The 17,813-nt window shown below is 39.3% G+C and overlaps 1 protein-coding gene across 1 annotated transcript; it reads right to left on the bottom strand.

Annotated features, from left to right (window-relative positions):
- Window positions 1-481: 481 nt before the first annotated feature.
- Window positions 482-11,827, bottom strand: LOC117304144 (short transient receptor potential channel 4-like). The gene is made up of 15 exons (XM_033788644.1): window positions 11,597-11,827; window positions 11,325-11,443; window positions 9,483-9,590; window positions 8,817-8,981; window positions 8,247-8,372; window positions 7,225-7,329; window positions 6,669-6,856; window positions 6,131-6,267; window positions 5,578-5,717; window positions 4,710-5,287; window positions 3,460-3,655; window positions 2,578-2,757; window positions 2,422-2,460; window positions 1,907-2,019; window positions 482-1,656 (listed from the first exon to the last, which is right to left on the bottom strand). Exons 1-15 carry the CDS (start codon window positions 11,814-11,816, stop codon window positions 1,206-1,208), a joined length of 2,865 nt encoding a protein of 954 aa, XP_033644535.1. The 5' UTR covers window positions 11,817-11,827; the 3' UTR covers window positions 482-1,205.
- Between the last annotated feature and the right edge of the window lie 5,986 nt (window positions 11,828-17,813).

The following is a 17,813-nucleotide window of genomic DNA, read 5'->3' as shown; positions in this document are numbered from 1 at the left end:
ACAAAAAGGGATATCTCATTGAGGTAAATTAGATACTATATTATTTCATATCGAATGAAAAAGTGGTGGCGCCATTCGGAAACTTCTCCTAGTTATTACCCAAAGTGTTCACTGCCTTTAAACGTTCTGTTGCAAGATGCTGATTTTGTTGTTCTTGTCTGTTAATGTTGTTGTGTTGTTTTTGTGTTGCTGAGCTGTTGTTGTTGTTGTTGTTGTTGTTTCTGTTTAGTTATTGCTACTGCTGTTGCTGTTGTTGCCGTGTTGTTGATGTTGTTTGAATTCATATTAAAAGTAAAATGCCATGCTTCAAGCTTCCGCAAACGTTGAGACTCAATTTGTACACATGGATGATAGAACCATACTTCTTAACACATTAGGCCAGTTATAAAGCGCAACCATACATCACAAGCGCAATGCACTTTGATTTGGTATAACAAAATTGCTGATACACTTCTTGAAGACAGCGTTACAACTTATTGTCCCTGATCTCATTATCTTTTTAATTCCATTTCCAAATAATACTGTGTTGTCAAAATACCTATGCCTGCTGTATACATACATTAATATTCATTAAATAGGTCCTCATAATAAGGATAATAGGATTACATTAGAAATGTATGGACTACAACTACCCATCATTCAAAAGAGTTGGCGTCTGATTGTATACAAATATCGTAATAAAAAAATGCCAGTACATTTGGTCTACATTGACCTTTGACACAATTCTGTAGTTTCATTATGTAGTGGCTACAGAAACAAATAAAGCAGTAGGCCCTAATAATAATATTGTTAAAGATAAAATATACCCACAAATAAAAGTATAACACATCAACATTGTGCATAACATTCTAAGGGTGAATAATGAGGACTCAATACATTGTTCCCCGAGTGTTCTGTTTTCATTTGTGTTGATGAGGCCCCAGTGAGCGCATCCACAATTTGATTTGTTACTGGGTTGTTTCTAGACTGTTTATCAAACCAGCTATAACAGTTCACCAATTGCTAATAATAATAAGGAATATGTAAGTTACTGTTCCACCAGTGTTCTATTTCTATTTACTAGGTTGACTATCTGAGCGCATCCATATAACTTACTACTGTTTTTTCTTGACCTTTTTAAAAAGTCAACTAATTGTTCACTCATATTGCTTATAATAATAGGGAATAATTTAAAGGAGTTATTGTTCCACCAGTGTATGTTATTTTCATTCACTAGGTTGACTAAGCCCTACTCGACTATCAGCTCGACTAACCGCTGCAGACAACTCTGACCATAAGCCAGGGTTCTGCCCCAATGCATTGCCACTCTCCATCATCGAAGTTATACGACGAACTACATCCGTCTCTTCGAACGGCTCGGCCTCCGCTGCTGCCGCTTGAGGGCGCGCTGCCGCTGGAGGGCGCGCTGCCGGTGGTGGTCTTCTCTGGGGCTGGTCTTGGAGTCTTGCCAAATGTTCAATCCCAATCTTAAGAGCTTCGATGACTTCTCTGAGCTCCTCGCTCCGGTCCTTGAGCTCCGTCGAGTCCGAGTTTAGGCCGTCTACTCTGTTGTCTACAGGGACAAGGTCCTCCAGTTTCTCCCCGACCCCGGTACACGAGTCTTGGGTACGGTGTAGCGACGAATTGTAATTTTTTATGCGGTTTCTGATGAAATATCTGCAAATTTGAAACAGAATGAGATTGAAAACAGGAAGCGCACAAATGCAAATCATCTTATGTCCATGAATCACAAACAACCTAATTTGCACGCCGTTTTGGGACGGGTACTTGCTTTTCAGAACAGTGATTTCATTGGAAACAACAATATAAATATGCAGTGACGTAAGCTTTACATATCTGTGTTTTGATTGGTCAGAGGTGATGTGGGTGCAGCTGAGGCAAAGCATAATTTAAAATGGTGGCATACCTGACAGACAAGATGTCATTCTTCAATAGAGTTAGATCCTTTGGACTGACTGCATCGGTTTCCGATGATAGCTTTTGTTGGATGTAGCGACTGCCGATGAGTTTTATTACTCTCTGTGCGAGAAAACAAACATTTTTCCTATTTAACTGGGTACGTTTTGTAGGACACATAACACAATGTCCACAGATTACATTAAACTTGCAATGGTTTTCACGGTTAGTATGTAATTCAAACTAGTTGCTTTCATAAGAAGGGAACAGTTGGTAATAAGAGGAATACCATTCTGCTCTCTGATGTATTTCCAAATTGCATGGGCCCAATTTCATAAAGCCTGCAAGCACAAAAACGCTTTAGGCACAGAAAAGAATTGCTTGACAGAAACATGTTTTCCGCCAAAATTGCATTAAAATTACATTACTGTTACTGGTGCCCCACAACTCAGCAAAGTAGTATTTTATGCTTAACAGCTTTATGGAAATGGGCCCTGGTGGTAAGCGTAATGGTTCAAAACTTACCGTGTAGTCAGCAAGCTCGTCTTTAGCTTGTGAACATTTCTGGAATAAAATAATTAATATATAAAGTTGAAAATCAGAAAATTGGATCTAGGATCAACGAATAATAAAAATCTCTCGGTTTACAAATTTGAGAAAATATTTTCACACAAAACTTACAAAACTCCTCGGTACTCTTCTTGCCGATTTGACCCATATGCCGACAATATATCGAAGAAGGCGAGATAGGCACTTCACCGTGGGTACGAGGTTGAAAGGCGGAGGTAGAGTAACGACGGGATGGAGGTACGCGTCCCAAACAACCGCCCTGTGGAACTTCCATTCTGTGTCTGCGTGTTCCTGCAACAAGAAAGAATTCTACCCTTCAATCTTTGTCATTCTCTTTGGTCGAAAAGACTCTGCTAGGGTTGAAACGCTACCTCCATGGTCAGACCATTAACTTTTTAAAATTATTTTTACAATAGATCTTTTTGTTTGGTTAGCAGTTTGCAACAGCTGATTCTATTTTCTCATCTTATTTAAAGATACCAAAGGCGAATTCCACAAAGATGACAGTGAAGTTAGTCTGATTTTGAATATTGGACAAAACATAATATCGATTTACAAGGTAGACATTCACTGTACAAACCTACGTGAATGTCCAAATATCCAATATCCTAGATGTATGAGATAGACATTCACTGCACAAACCAACGTGAATGACCAATATCCAATATCCTAGATGTATTAGACAGACAATCACTGCACAAACCTACGTGAATGTCCAATTTCCAACATCCAATATCGAAAAAACAACATTGCTATTCTCCGTACAAACCGATATCCAATATCAAATTGACTTCAGTCATTCCGCCAAAGTATTTTTTTTCGGCTGCACGTGTTCTTCAATTCAATTAATTCAATTTCACTTCAATTCAATTCTTCTGTTTATGCAGCATTGTTTATGCAGCATATTTTAAGCCAACATGTCTTCCCCAGATTGGGGCGCTATTTTTGTGCTCATGAGGTCATTCAAGGGGTTCTAATCTCGACTACACGTACCTCTACACTGTTGTAGCTGTTGGATAACATACCGATGAGGGCGTTTAGCAAAATAATAACCGCAACTACAATAAAACTGGCGAAGAGAAAAGTTCCCACGCCTTCTGCCACGTAGTTTCTGTTTGACAGTTCCAGAGTTCGTGGGGAGGTGTAGCCAAACAACGTCCAGTAAAGCGCCTGAAGTGTCCCGACGAAACTGTGTAACAATCGAACGAAGATTGGAAGAAGATCACATAGTCAATAATACACTGCAAAACATTTAGCTCTTCCCCTTTCTAATAAATATGTTAATTACATTCAAGCATGCGTATACATAATGGGTTGTGCACTATATAGAATCACAAACTGGTATGCGTCATGCCATCATTAGTCGCAGTACGAAAAAGGTGCATAGTTCCCTCAGTTTTGCAAACTAGTTGCAATGTGCGCACGCGTGATGTGAAATTAACATTTCAAATGTATTCGGTTGATTGAACAAATTAATATAGCGCGCCACCAAGCGATTGATTCAAAGAATCTTATATTCTACCTTTTGTTTGTATTGGTATACGAAGTTCTCGGTAAAGACGTTTGTTTAATTTGCAAAACTGAGCTAGACTTGGTGAATTAAATTACATAATGGACAGGTAGACGACAGTGACGTTCCACAAGCGGCTTCGAAATAATTAATATTTGTTGTGCATTGTTTATGTTGGTGTTGTTGTTGTGATTGCTATACGCCACAAATACTAGAGTAAGGAAAGCCTTCAGCATAGGATTACCAGTGTTAAAGGCAGTGAACACTATTGGTAATATTGTCAAAGACTAGCCTTCACAGTTGGCGTATCTCAGCGTATGCATAAAATAACAAACCTGTGAAAATTTGAGCTCAATTGGTCATCGAACTTGCGAGATAATAATGAAAGAGAAAAATACCCATGTCACACGAAGTTGTGTGCGTTTAGATGGTTGATTTCGAGACCTCAAGTTCTAAATCTGAGGTCTTGTAAACCAAATTCGTGGAAAATTACTTGTTTCTCGAAAGCTATGGCACTTCAGAGGGAGCCGTTTCTCACAGTGTTTCATACCATCAACCTCTCTCCATTACTCATCACTAAGAAAGGTTTTATGCTAATAATTATTTTGAGTAATTACCAATAGTGTCCACTGCCTTTAAGTGTACCCCGTTAATTAAACACCGAATGCCCATTCGGCCTCGCCGATTGGTAAATTTTATAACATAATTTACAAGAAAGGAAGTTAAAACTTACGTTTCATAGACGACTTTATTGCTGCAACTGTCCTCACTTCCACCATTACTGATGCAGATTAATTTCTCCGTGTGTCCCACTGATACGTAAACATGCGTCATCCCAAGAGAAAAAGCCACCCACACGATAGAAAATACGGTCAGGAATTTCATGAAATCGCCTCCCATGCCCCCCAGGGATATCCGCAGTGGCCCGAGCGTCTCACTGACCATGAAGAGGTTGGTCAGCCTTAGTACGGACACCACCATAGCGACGCCATACAGAGCCTCGGATACCAGAACGGGATCGTAAGCAACCCTGGTAACATGCTCCTGGTAATGCTTAGGTACAACGTCCATAAGCGATCGAGGAGTAGTCACTGGTAGTTCGTACGTGCAAGACAAGCCCAACAACGTCTGCATGATGGTGGAGTCTATTTCCCCTCGGAGTGACGTCGTCAACCTTTGCCCCATGGAGTCTAGCGACGACGACACATGGTGTTGAAGCTCGATAGTTTCTTTTAGCGTGAAGTAGGTAGAGTTCGCTGCTGCTGCTGCACGGCGACTGCGCGCCTGGTCAACAACCACGTTTGGATTAATCTGTTTTCGAGAAAAAACTCAGAGTAAAACACCAGTAACCAATATACCGCGTCATAGTAGGCCATCCAGGCTAGTGTAAAAGAATGGTCCATTGTCACTTTATCCGCAAGGATAAAGACAGGTACTTGCTTTTTAGAACCAGTGATTTCATTTGATACAATGATTTCATTGGATAATAACGAGCAGTGACGTAGGCTTTCCAAATCTGCAGTTTGATTGGTAATTATACGGCCATAATTAGAATAGGTCATTGGGGATTCGAACCCACATTGCCCATTTATTTTACCTACCTGTACGTTCCAATCCCACTGTAGGCAGAATATGGTGAGGTAAAGGCTCACAACAATGGCATCCTGAATCTTAGTTGAGCCCTCAATGAATCGGTTCCCTCCTCGTTTCCATATAAACTGAATGTGGAGCCAAAAGGTACCTGCATGTCGAGAAAGGTCATTATCCATCTTTTACTTTCTAATTCCAACTACTTTAACAAAAACATGTGAAGCCTTTAGGTGTTATCTTCGGATAGACCTGATTGAAATGGCGTATGACCATTTAGGCAGTATGACTCAACACTTTCAACATAAACTTATGCTTGTGTACACAAAATACTGCATTTTCACGGTACAAAATAATAATCAAACAAAACATAAAAAATAAAATCTTTCTAAATGCTAGTTTTTTTTAACCAAACTTTCACTACAGCCTCTGGAATGGTTATTAGCTTTGAAAAAAAGTATAATCAACAATAACATAGTTGATGTATACACGTTGCACAATGTTCCGCACGATGCAGAAACTCCAATGGCACCCGTGTTATCTCTCATGGAAGGGGCAACCACTAACCGATGTTCCAAATGAATATGGTAAGCCGCAGTGTCTCACTGAATTTGGGATCTGATGCTCGCGCTGTAACTCCAAGTGCAACAATCAGCCCGATGAAAGCCAACAATGAGGCGAAATTTAAGAGCATCATTACGTACCTGTGGGTGTTAAAAACATCAACATGACGTAGCATTTAGAATTTGATAGATGTAAGAACTGCAAAGTGAGTGGTGAACGGTCTCTTTTGATTGTAGCTCTTCACCCTGATCAGCAGTTAATTGCCAGGGACATTCGGGGGAAAAGACCATCTTTTACTCGGCTTATTTAGATATTATTATTTTCACCGACAGAATATTTCCTTTTTACAGAGATTTCAAATAAAATAAATTGGAAGCAACTGCTGGGGGAGCAACTACTTTTAGGAATTTAAACGAGAACCGAAACGAAGATAATGACACCTGTAAGCCACATAAGAAATTAATTGTTTTACCTAAGATTTAAAAAAATAAAATGAAATGTTTTATTGGCTCTGTCTTTCATAATTTGATTGAATACTCACGGAATGCGAACGAATTGAATGACCTGCTTCACTGGAAGTAGGATATACGCCAAACAAATCAACGGGGAACATGCTATCACTAGAAAAGCAGTGAGGAAACTATTGAGGGCGCCCTTGTTATTCCATGACAGTAGATTCCGGTAGAAGTGGCAGATTAAAACCTTCTGCGTGTGCGGATGCGCTATAAACTAATCAGACCGGGAATGGAAAAGAACAGGCAGAATGAAAAATAAAAAGAATTTGAAAACTCTAGTCGCGATCGGGGTTATGTTTGGTGAAATGATTCTTATTGTACAAAAAGTCACATCATCAATTCCCGTTTGTTATAGGTATTGTGTAGAGGCCCGGGGACATTTTGCAAAAATTTAAAACAAACATACAAGAACAGCTGCAACATTGAAAGCTATCGAACAATAAAACATGTACCAAACTATGTTTTGAACCACCGTGTGTGTCTCAAATAAATAGAACCCTTATAGTTAAACTTTGATGGTGTGTGGATATACGAATAGACTTCAACATGGCAAAAACAAACACAATGAGAGAGCACACTCACATCCTTCTGATGATACTTAATTGCCTCAGACACCTTAGCAAGAGGGTATTGTTTTCCTTCAGTCCTGTATGTGTCATCTTTATGATAGCAAAACAGTGCCAAAACCTGCCACGAAAAAACACACAATGATTTGTAATCTATCTTGCTATTCTCATTTTTATGAAAAAAATCTAAATAATAGTTCTGGTTTATAAGGAGTAAATGGTACAATAACACAAACTGGGATTTCGGTAAAAAGAGAGAACAAAAAAACGAGAAGCTGGATGATTGAGTTGAGGTCGAGTTATTGTCTTTATTTTCTCATAAGTTTCCAGATTTAATTTTAACCTTATTTATTGCACTCACTGTTCGTTTTACTTGAAACCGTTGCACCAACTCTTTAATTGAAAAAAAAGGTAACGTGAAAAAAAAAAACACCCCCAAAACCAAACAACAAACTACACACACTTTAGACTCCCACAGCTGACGGTTCAGAGTTGCCCGGAAGCTAAATTGTGACCTTATCGTCGCGAGGCTTTTCTCGGGTCTATTCTGATGAATTCCCGGTAGGGACCTTTGTTCCACTGTATAGAAACCCACACAGTTGTTTGTATGCCACCAACCCACAAAATACTGAGACTTAAATGGTCATAAAAGACCTGTTATAAGTCAGAGACAGAGAAGAAAAGTGTACAAAACTGGACAACTTTCATTGTTTACTTTTCAAAGAACATTCCATATGAAGAAAGCTTGACACTGTAGATTGGCGTCAACGATAACATAACCAAACCAAAATCAGTAGGCCAAAATGACAGAGCTAATAACGTTGAGCACAGTTAATACTAATAGAGTGTGTGTACGACGTTTTTCACCTGTGAGTTTCTACTGTGTATACTAACTGTGCGAAGAACATGACAGACGCGAGACTGTGAATTGTTAAAACAATGAATCATTTAACAAAAAGAAATTAAGAAAAATACCTGCTCTCTTATAAACAAGTTATTTACAGTTCCCACCTTAAAAAACACCTTCAAAACTTTTACCTCATCCGTGGATGCCGACTGTCCAAAAAGGTCGGCTACGAATTGGTCCACTTTGTCTGCCATGGAATGGAATTCGGCCCCAAAATCCTCCCATGCGGCCCCCAGGTCCCGCAGCTTCTTACTCATCTAAACAACAACAAAACAAGGAACTGTAGGCCTACTGTTGGACACTATTGGTAATCACTCAAAATAATTGTTAGCATAAAACTTAACTTATTAACAATCAATTAAGAGCTGTTAATAGTATAAAACATTGTGAGAAACTGCTCTCCCTGAAGTAGCGTAGTTTTTGGGAAAGAGATGTAATTTCTCAGTGAAGTATTAGATTACTTCATATCAGCACTGAAGCCCTTTTTGGGCATCTGAAAACACACATTGTGCAACAAATGGTGTCTTTTTTTTATTCATTATTCTCTAGTAACTTCGACGACCAATTGAGTCCAAATTTTCACAGATTTGTTATTTTATGCATATGTTGGGATACACCAAGTGAAAACACTGGTCTTTGACAATATGTTTCCAACATGTCCAGTGCCTTTAAAGATGTATTGGCCATCCACTACAACTTACTCTGAATGCGTATCCAAAAATATCAAGCTCGGTGCTGCTCATCATGTATGCGGGCTGGGAGAGAGCACGATAGATATGGATGGTCGAGAGGGCCTGGGTCAGGGTTACCTCAGCCCCGGTGGACATCTTAGGTTCGGTAATAGTCGCTCCCAAACCCACCAACACCTAATATATGAAACACTCTGCATTAAATTCGATGATTCGAAAACAAAACACCAAAGCACACAATTGTTTTCTTCTAAGTAGACATTTGCAGATACCCTCTAAACTGAATGAACAGTCGCCACGTATGAAGTCACCCGTTACAAAGTCACTACCTTACAAAGTCACCCCTTACAGATTCGCCACATATAAATCACGCCATCCATTTGGGAAATCCTGGATCCGCCTCTGACTTCTCTCGGATTTCAAAAACAACCAAAAGCAAGCTAGACGTTCGCATTGGGCGGGTTGGAAAAAGTAATTAATTCAGATTCAAAGTTAACAATTGAAATGAAATGATACACAATAAATTAGGTATAGATATTTAATCGACAAACCCAAGGCCACCAGACGCGCCTGGTCAGGAGTTTACTGGCCTCAGGATATAAAATCACTGGCCACGGTCCTACGCTCCAGTGTAAAATTCAAGCCAAGAATCATCTTTAAAATCTACTGTGAACTCACTTTAACGACCTCGTAGTTATTTTTCTGTGCGGCAAGGATGATGGGTGTAATGGCGGGATGGAAGTCACCATTGTCTGAAGTTGCATTGATGACCACCTCGCAAAGTTCCTGTTATTAATAAACAGTTACATGTTATACCGTTAATGTATTTGTGAAGCTGGAATAGCTGCATACCACGATAAGGTAAAGAGAGAATAATATTGGTTGGACTTTTTCATTTTTAGACTCAGGAATATGGATGAGAAGGGAAATATTTGTATGGAAGAGCCGAGGGCGGCTACATTCTTTACACAAATCTGCTTTTGAAGGCACTAAACACTTTTTGCAATTACTGAAAAGTTTCGTTAGCATAAAAGCTCACTTGAATGAGCAATGAAGAGCTATTGATAGTATAATACAGCATTGTGTAGGATTGTGTGTCATTTTTTCTCCTGTCAAAAGCAGAAACATGTTGCATGACTCATGGACTCAGAATCTCCGGTTATATACTTATTTATATACTTTCAAGCCCGATTGCATCTAGTCTTCCAATACTTTCAAGCCCGATTGCATCTAGTCTTCCAATACTTTCAAGCCCGATTGCATCTAGTCTTCCAACACCAAATCATTTTAAAAGATTACCCAACAGTCAGTTTCCCTTGTTTTCTTTTTAAAATTTTGATTTGGTTTATTGAGTGCACTAAAACGTCATATGCAGCCAAAGGTTGAATTGCGTTCAAATTACGACGAGTTTTAAATATATCATGCGAAAAAACAACCTATAGGCTACAGTTACAACCAAATTTTTGGAGTTCACAAAGGTCCTTTCAAATTCAGCAGAGGGTTTTTGGTTAGCTTTGTTACGCATATACTGCTGTATGTAAACCATATACAATGTCTTCAGTAGAGCGAGTTTATGAATAGTTCCAAGGCAGGGTGTACTACTTTTCGTTATTGTCAAAGACCAGTGTCCTCACTTTGTGCATCCCAAATCACACCACTGTAAAAAACTTACAACTTCATAGGTTACCAAAAGCCTTCTCAGATTCACAATTATTGATGAAAGTTACCTATTTCTCATAAACTGAATTTTGTATTGAAATGTTTTATATTATCAACAGTTCTCTAAAAGCTCTTTACCAAATAAGGTTGTCATTGCCATTCCTTTGTTTTCTTCACCCATGCAAGACTCCGAGTCCCTGAACACGCCACTGAATTGATAGGGTATTCCATTCAACTTGTGCCACGTATAGACCATTGAAATAGAATCAAACACAACTTATGTTAAAAGGCAAAAGTTATGCGTCTGCTGAACACAAATCCTCACAATAATAGTATAGCGCACTAGAATGAGAAAATAATGCTATTGTTCGCTGCACTGAGGTCCGCACTTATCCTTAATTACTCATTTAGTCTGTATATGCAGCCATATCAAACCAACCGTCGATTTCACCAAACTCTTCCTAACTTAGGATTAATCTAAGTAATCAGTGACAGGTTTAGTTCCGTATCAAAATACGTAGCACGCATTGAACCCATCCTGAAGTTACTCATCAGAACTCGAGTTAGGATTAATCCTAGCGTTTCGTGAAATCGGCTGCAGAAACACAGTGGCAAACCCCGTATATATGTTTGATAAGTGCACTGCGATCTATTCGTGCGTACACATGACACGGGACCAACGGCTTAACGTCCCATCCGAAGGCCGACGCATCAAAGTGTCTTGCTTAAGGACACGTGTGTCACGACTGGATTCGAACTCACACTCTGCTGATCAGACACACCAGAGCTTAAGTCTCGTGCTCTTAACCGCTAGGCGACGACATTTGTGCAAGAACATATTGATATAATATATATTCTTACCGGACGAGTTGAGAGATAGCGGCTTATCACCAAAGACGCATCGTTGAAGTTTTCTTCAACACAACGGATGAGGGCGTCTCCCAAATAAACATCGTGCTTCAAAAGAGCATTGATGACATCTGTAATGAAATAACAAGATGTATTTTTAATATAATTTTAGTCACACAACACACAATGTTTCTAAAGCATAGTATATAATTTTTAATCTTTAAGGACAAATTCACAAACTAGGGCCTGCAGATAAGATTCGAGAGTCGTCACTAAATCCTTACCTAGAAAACCATTTTCGATGGCTGTCGTATAAAGCGACAACCCTCTCCTGTCACGGCAACTCGTTACCTCTAAACCCTCGTCTTTCCATCGGTTCAAAACTTCCTGTAATCGAAACCCATCCCCTTCATCGATCTCACACAAGATTTCCTCCACTCGACTTCCATGATCCGTACCAGCTTCCCCCTCATCAGGGTACCGTTCCTGAAGCGGGTTCTCCATCCCCGGTGCTCCGGTGCGTCTGGCTCTGTGGTAGCTAGACCATGGGTTGATTATTTCCCTGGAGTTTTAGTGTGAACTTGGATACCAAATAACGTGTCACTGTTCGCCCAGACAGTGTTGTGTACCGGTGCACGCCTTTGTTGGTGTTGACAAAGAGCTTTTTCTGAAGTTATTTTTGGGACTGTTCCCAGCCAAATGGTAGTGTGTCTCTCTCTTCACCAAATCGCATAAAGTGTGAAGAACACGAAGCCAATACACTCAGAAAGGAAATTCTGATTGAACGAAATCTTTATTCACGTGTACACCTGCTATGCTGAACATCTTATTCGTAATTTTCCCCTGCCTCTCTCTCTCTAATACTTCTTTGACCTTGCAAAAATAGTCTCAGTCTATAGTGAATAAAGACCCTGAGCGGTCAAGCATAAACTGAAAGCCCGTTCTTCAGAAATCTGTCTTGCTTTATGAATAAAACTATTTAATGACTGCTATTATGGGAACCCCGTTGTATATGGGAGTTATGCTTGACACACAATGGTGAGCTTTCAACTAGAAATCGTGTTCACTGGAAACGTATTCAGCCATTTTTGTTTGCAACTCTGAAAGTTGACATAACCCTTTAACAATCAGAGGTCGGGTGTTTTGTTACAACATAAATTCATACCAACAACTAAAAGCATGCTTTTGCCACAGATGTTGTATACTAAGCAAAGTTATTTGTAAAAACGACAGTTAGCTTCCAAACAAGGTTCGTTTCATGGCATTGGTGTTTTAGGTGTTTCCCTTTCACGGAGAAAGGAACAGAACAAAGTATTTTTGTTTGTTTGTTTACGTGTTTCAGCCAAGTGAGGTTTTGGGCGAAAATAAAAAAATCGAAAACCTTTAACAGCATTATTTGAAGGCGAGAAAACATTTATCTTTTCACAAGAGTTGTTGTGCATTTGTTCATTATTTATGAAATGGCTATATATCGTCACCTAACTTTTGGCGGAAACTCTTGGTGTCCATAGTTATGGTAAGTAGAGTTTCCATTCCGAGTAAGTTAATTATTTTCTATAAAGTAAAAGTTTGGTGTTTTATTAACATTCAATTGTACTTAAAGGCAGTGGACACTAATGATAATTACTCAAAGTAATTATTAGCATGGAACCTTGCTTGGTGACGAGAAATGGGGAGAGGTTGATGGTATAAAACATTGTGAGAAACCGCTCCCTCTGAAGTGACGTAGTTATCGAGAAAGAAGTAATTTTCCACGAATTTGATTTCGAGACCTCAGATTTAGAACTTGAGGTCTCGAAATCAACCATCTAAACTCACACAACTTCCTGTGACAAGGGTGTTTTTTCTTTCATTATTATCTCGCAACTTCGATGACTGATTGAGCTCAAATTTTCACAGGTTTGTTATTTTATGCATATGTTGATATACACCGACTGTGAAGGCTAGTCTTTGACAATTACCAATAGTGTCCACTGCCTTTAATTGTTGATCATTTATGTCATTCAAGCATATGTATTTTTTCACAAACAGGCTGCTACATAAACATTATAAAACAGCATCAACTCTGCCGATTGATTGCTAGTTTAGCCATGTATATTTGTCTAAACACCAACACCACTGACCCAAAACTCAAACGTTTTGTTATGATTTAAGCCCACAGGCGTCAGTCAAGCTTGAAAGATACCTCTATTCAAACGAGTCGTCAAAGTTAGAGTTTTGTGTCATCTTTGTCTCGCCCTGTGTAGTCACAGAATGAACCATTGGAAATGAGATTCAAACCGTAAGCGTAAGGCTAGGCAGTTCACTGCCCATTTTTTTCTCGTTTACCAATTCTATGCATTATACATGATAGCCGGTTTAAATCAAAAGGGCGGACTGTGGTTAGATGGATCATTTTTATATCTGAAACAGAATGCCATAGTCCTCATTGGTAGTCTTATTTCGTAATGAAAGTGTGACTGTTGTTACACTGTTAACGAATATTTCAACTGATGGTAGGGCTACGCATTATCCCCTCCTTTAGAGATTATCAGTATATTAGGACCAGTGCTGTAGGACATTTTTAATTTTTAGGAGTAAATAAAAAACTTAAGGCTAGTCCATAGCTAGGACGATCAGTAACCTCGTACTCGAGATAAGACACAGACTTAACTCTTTGTGAAATCCACCCCAGGTAAACCGACGTCCTTTTCAGACACTGTGAAAGATTAGATTAGTGGAGAGAAATAGCGGCAGAAAGAAATCTTGAGACATAACCTGTGAAAAATAATAATAACATCTAGCTTTCTCAGCAGCTATGATTATTGCATAGCGCCACCACTGAGCTTCTCGACATCGCCATCTAGCTGACGGCATATTGTCCGCCCTCTGTTGATATTTTGGGGTTATTAATAGTGAGGGCGTCAAACAGTTTTTTCTCTTCTTTTTCTATGGGTGCGTTTGATTAGCTTCCCCGGGTCGACCCCGATGTGTGGCGTTTTCTTTATCCAGGACGAACGTGTGCAGATAGTTACCCACGTTCGTCCTGGGAAAAAAAACCGCCACACACCGGGGTCGACCCAGGGAAGCTAAACGAACGCACCCTATATAGACAAACTATTTAGAAACAGGTTCACTGGTTGTATGCTATGGAACGACTTTTATCGAAAATAATTAGGAGTGTCATTACGATGGTCACGTAGTGGTTTTTTGCAGACTTTTTATCAAGCTGGTAATAAACAAAACATAAAGGATTTGTTATCAGAATTATGAATAATATTATTAAAAATCCGAAGAAATAACTCCCTTACTGCAGACTGATTGGCTATGACAAAAAGTGCATATTTTCATATGTATCATCACTTTTATAAATGTAGATCTTCCAATTTTAAAGATCGTAGTTTTGATTCAAGAATTTTAAATCCATAATATTGAAAAATATTTATGTGAAGTCCAGAGTTGATTGAGCTCTGAATTGTCAACATTACTATTGTAAAAAAAAAAAAATAATAATAATACAATTTCAGACACTAGGTGGCAGCAGACTTGAACCAATTATTTACTTTTCGTGTCGAGGTAAGTATTGGCAGACACATGTAACACCATCAGAAGTCCGTCCGCGCATAAGCACTGCATTATCCGGTGAAGGACATCATTCCACGTCCTTTCCGAAATTGTCCATTATTTTATTGTTCACACCAAAATGTCAAAACTGACGCATTATCAATCCGCCGGCTTGATGAGCAGCTTCTAAAGACGTCACGCCATGCCATGACGTATGCAACATGAAAACACTGGTCATAACATTCATATCCATGCTGGATCAACTGCACCTATGTCGGCGGCAGCCCACAAGGCTGATGAATGTTTTGTGGTACCGAAACACCTTTGATGAAACGTGGCAAATTGAAAGTAGCAGTGACAACCTCTAAAGGTCTGATATCAAAACAAACACGAGTTATTTTGCTTCGAGTGAAAAACCTTACACAGGCGAATCACCATAAGAGTCACACGCGTTGTCGCTTTTCATAAACCAACTCCCCCACGAAGACGGCGTGCGGATTGCGCACGCGCAGACCTACTGATCTTTCCTGAAAATAAAAGTGAACTATGGGGACGCATAATATTAAATGTTAAAATTATTTCCGGTGGCTGTGGCGCATGCGTATTATCTGGTCGATCGTAGCCTGGGAATTTGTCTTTCTCGCGTCAGTGTGTTGGAATTGCTATCCTCCAATTGATGTATGTGTGTCGAGCTTATGTGTTCATATTGGAAATTCTGCTTGGTGGAATGTTTTTATAAATAAAAAAAAAACGTTTTTGTTTGTGTTTATTCTACAAACAAAACAATGTACTTCTCCGTAAAATAGTTAAATCTTCGGATGGAAACTTACGCGTGATGTATGGTACCCTTTGCGAAATATTTTGTGATAACTTTTTCGGCAAATCGATCGCAGGAACTTGGCAAGGACAAACCTGTGCCTGTGTAGATGTATTATGTTTCGACCACAAGGAACAGTCGTGAGGCTGCCACAACACGTACTCAGCGACTTTCTTAAGACACTTTCTTAAGACAATTCCAAGCAATATCACAAATCTTCTAATTCCTTCTACGCACTGTTTCTGATTGAATTCCGGAAACCACAATCGTCGTGTTTTCCCAACAGGCGCGTTGGATATTATTGGTAACATAATCTACGCAAGGCAGCAGCGCCCGCACAAGGCGAGCGTTTGACGTGATGGGGAGACGAGATTGGCGTACGGTGTGTGGTGAGTGCGATATGAACTTCTGTCCAGCTAGCGCTTGGGGATGCGACCATAGAAGACCTGTCTGCGTGCATCATTACGTCTAAACGTGACCTCAAGGACATATTCTATCAAATTATTATTTCGGAGCTTGTCTCTCTCTCGAGCTGCAATTCAGAAAGGAGGAGTAAAAAGGATAACTAAATAATTTTGAGCGTCTCATCTAAAGGAAGTATTTGAATACGGAGTCTCCACTCGTATCGACCCTGGTAAACAAAAAGAGATTCAGTTTGAATTCGAATGCCCGCTTTATTGCTAAACCGACAACATATCCCTAGATGATGGAATCGTGAATGGTATTGGATGTCAGTTACGCAATAAGGACTTTTTCCAAACATGGAATTTGGGATGTTTCATCACGAACACAACCTTTGCATAAAGGTAACTAAGAGGAATTCACCGGCCAGTGTAAACAGCCAAGAGCGCCCATGAATTTTCTGAGAATATCAGCGAACCAGAGCCGCGATAGTTTTCGAGTTTGTGGGGTGAATTGAGTTTCACAAAGGTTGGCGGCGAATCCTTCGCTTCGGTCACCTTGGCGTATTTACGGTTACGTTTACGTTTACGTTGTTGGATTACACTTTACGCATGACGCAATGGTATATACTATTTGTGTGTATCAATCTCTTGGATCTTTAGAAACCAAAGTCACTTTCTTGTACGCCGTTCCAGAAAGTTCTTGAGGAGCATTTGGAATCTTAAAAATCAGGAAAAGTCATCTGAGTTTTGAATTGTTTACAGTAAAAATAAGAAAATATTATAAACGACTGACATCATGATGCCAAGCAAGTGGACATTTCGTGTGATCTTAGATAGATGGTGGAACTTGTTGTTGTTTACAGTACTGCTTCTTCTAAGAAACAGAGGTGAGTATTTCTGGATTTGCATATTATTAATGTTTTTATTTAGGGGTAAAGATGTCATTTTGAGGTCATGTCTATTAAGCTTTTGCGAAACATTCAGGAAAAATACACATCGGCAAAGATGAGTCATTATTTTGATATTGAAAGACAGAATGATGGCATTAAAGCTTTCGACAATAGATGTCGACAAGTGCCATTTTTGTTCTTAGTGCCTCTACCTTTAAAAGACACGATTTTAATTTCAATTTTAAAATTGAAGAAGTGTAGCAATTATTTAAGCCCAATCTTACGTGTTGCGTTCGAGGTGTTGTAGCGCTTTTTAATCCTTATCAAAGTTATGTAAAATGGCAACTGAGATACAAACTCAGTTTCTCATTTCATGACAGCGAGTACCTGTGAATCTGAGTCCGTTCCGCCCAGACGGAAAAACAGTTACCCGTAATTTCTCTTCGGGTATTCCTTTAAAGAAAGTCCATATTCCATCGGAACGTCACGAATGAGATGGATATCTCGAGACGAACATCTCACTTCGTGTGGAAATACAGTTGTAGAGGTTTCCATAAATGCGCTGAAGAAGTTAAATACAAATCTATTTTGAAATAAATTCCCTTTTTTTATCACGGGATCACTGTGTCAGCATTTCTGTCAAGATTATTAAATCGTCTTTAATATTTGCCGTCGGCGCGCAAATCAAATTAGGGGCAGCTTCTCGAGGAAAATAAAGACGAGGAAGTGGAAATAGAAATCAAGATTATAATTCAAAACGAATGAGAGAGGACCAGTGTTGCGCAATAGCGAGGTTTGGTATGCAATTCTGCTGAGATTGAATTATCAACGGAAGCATATTCTGTTG

The sequence above is a fragment of the Asterias rubens genome, chromosome 20 (genome assembly GCF_902459465.1).
Source record: "Asterias rubens chromosome 20, eAstRub1.3, whole genome shotgun sequence".
NCBI lineage: Eukaryota > Metazoa > Echinodermata > Asteroidea > Forcipulatida > Asteriidae > Asterias > Asterias rubens.
The sequence above is the reverse complement of the archived record's forward strand: the minus strand, read 5'-3'. Positions and strand labels throughout refer to the sequence as shown.

Excerpts from the sequence above, each read along its gene's own strand:
- LOC117304144 (XM_033788644.1), bottom strand. The coding sequence starts at position 11,816 with ATGGAGAACCCGCTTCAGGAACGGTACCCTGATGAGGGGGAAGCTGGT. Across the intron at positions 8,373-8,816 it reads TTTTTGGATACGCATTCAGA|ATGAGTAAGAAGCTGCGGGA; the intron begins GTAAGTTGTAGT and ends GTTGTTGTTTAG. Across the intron at positions 3,656-4,709 it reads AATAAAGTCGTCTATGAAAC|TTTCGTCGGGACACTTCAGG; the intron begins GTAAGTTTTAAC and ends ATTGTTACACAG.